This window comes from Glycine soja, chromosome 6 (assembly GCF_004193775.1).
Source record: "Glycine soja cultivar W05 chromosome 6, ASM419377v2, whole genome shotgun sequence".
In the NCBI taxonomy this organism is placed as follows: Eukaryota; Viridiplantae; Streptophyta; class Magnoliopsida; order Fabales; family Fabaceae; genus Glycine; species Glycine soja.
Window position 1 is genome coordinate 2,818,383 of NC_041007.1, and position 1,491 is coordinate 2,819,873.

A 1,491-nucleotide genomic window follows, 5' to 3' on the forward strand; every position below is an offset into this window, starting at 1 on the left:
TAATAAACAAAAGTCTCCATAAGAAAATAGACCCATCAGCTAGAAAACGAAGTATGATTCGCCGGAAGAGAAAATTGTTATGAATAGCAAAAGTCAGAAGGGTCTAATTTAATTTAATTCTCTGATCCGATTCCAAAGTCCAGTAAGGCAAAATCAAATTGCAGAATAATTTGCCTAAAGTTAAAAAAAAAAAAAGAAAAAAGAAGAAGCATAATAACAATTATGATTATGATTGATTTAATGAAAACCCGAGTTATCAGAAAAATTGGAAGACACATATTCCCTCACTTCCCTCGCGATCACATCCCTCATCATATCCCAAAACCCCTCCGGCGAGGCACGATGGTCCGGCACGGCGTCCTCCGCCACAGTGCCATTAGCAATACCAGGAGGAGCGAGAGTCAACGCGGTCAACGGATCATCCTCGAAGTCGAAGTGGCGAGAAGGAGCGGAAGAAGAAGCAGCCACTTCGTTGTTGGCGTGATTAACATTAATGTTAATACCTTTGGCTCTGCGCTTGAGAGTGGAGTTCCAGTGGTTCTTAACGGCGTTATCGGTTCGGCCCGGTAGCAATCGGGCTATAGTGGCCCACCTGTTACCATACTGGGCATGGGCCGCGATGATGGTGTCGTCCTCTTGGGCCGAGAAGGGGCGGTGCTCCACGGCGGGGCTAAGCTGATTGCACCATCGGAGCCGGCATGACTTGCCGGACCTTCCCTTAATGTAGCGGCTGATGAGGGACCAATTTCGTGGGCCGTATCGTTCGACGAGTCCGGTCAGGATCCGATCCTCTTCGGCGCTCCATGGGCCTTTGATTCTGTCGGGCTTATTGGGGTTGGACTCGGAAGAGCAGCAATCAGAGGAAGAGGAAGTGGAGGAAGAGCTTCTGTTGGTTGCTTCCATTCTGTTGATAAAAACTTAAAACTTGGTTAGGGGAATGTATGTACTAGTAATGGGACAAAGGAGGGAGTGTTGTTCACTTGTTTGGGTTTATATATGTGTGTGGAGAGAGTGATGATGATGATTATACTTAAAGGTGCATGCAGCGTAGAATTATATATAATTATAATTAATGGCATGAAATGAATGAGATTAGGGACAAGGGGTACTTCCAGGAAACTGGGTTTATGTATAGTTGGTGGGTGTGAGGGGTCTAACTACTATGACTCTATGATGCCATTTGTTTTTGTTTTGAATTTGATATTGGTATTGATATCGATATCTACTACTACTATTATCTGTTTGTGAAACCAAGCTTTCTGGCTGGCACACTCTGATCCTCCTTTGTCTTCCTTCCTTTCTTTGTCCATTTTCTCCTCTTTGAAATTTCCTCACCACCTTCATTTTACATTACTTTATTACTATTATTGCTTTTGCTTCCAGACATGGCGTATAATCAATAATATAATAGTATGGCTCCAAGCTTTGTTATTCTTCTGCAATAGTATTATTCTAGCTATTAATTATTCTGACATCTTCTCCTTACTAATT

The 1,491-nt window shown here is 42.9% G+C and overlaps 1 protein-coding gene across 1 annotated transcript; it reads right to left on the reverse strand.

Annotated features, from left to right (window-relative positions):
• On the reverse strand, positions 1–1,224 carry LOC114414697 (transcription factor MYB44-like). Its single transcript, XM_028379060.1, has one exon. The coding sequence runs from the start codon at positions 901–903 to the stop codon at positions 238–240; it is 666 nt and encodes a 221-aa protein (XP_028234861.1). The 5' UTR covers positions 904–1,224; the 3' UTR covers positions 1–237.
• Positions 1,225–1,491: the final 267 nt, after the last annotated feature.

Coding starts and splice junctions, on each gene's coding strand:
- LOC114414697 (XM_028379060.1), bottom strand. CDS start 903: ATGGAAGCAACCAACAGAAGCTCTTCCTCCACTTCCTCTTCCTCTGAT.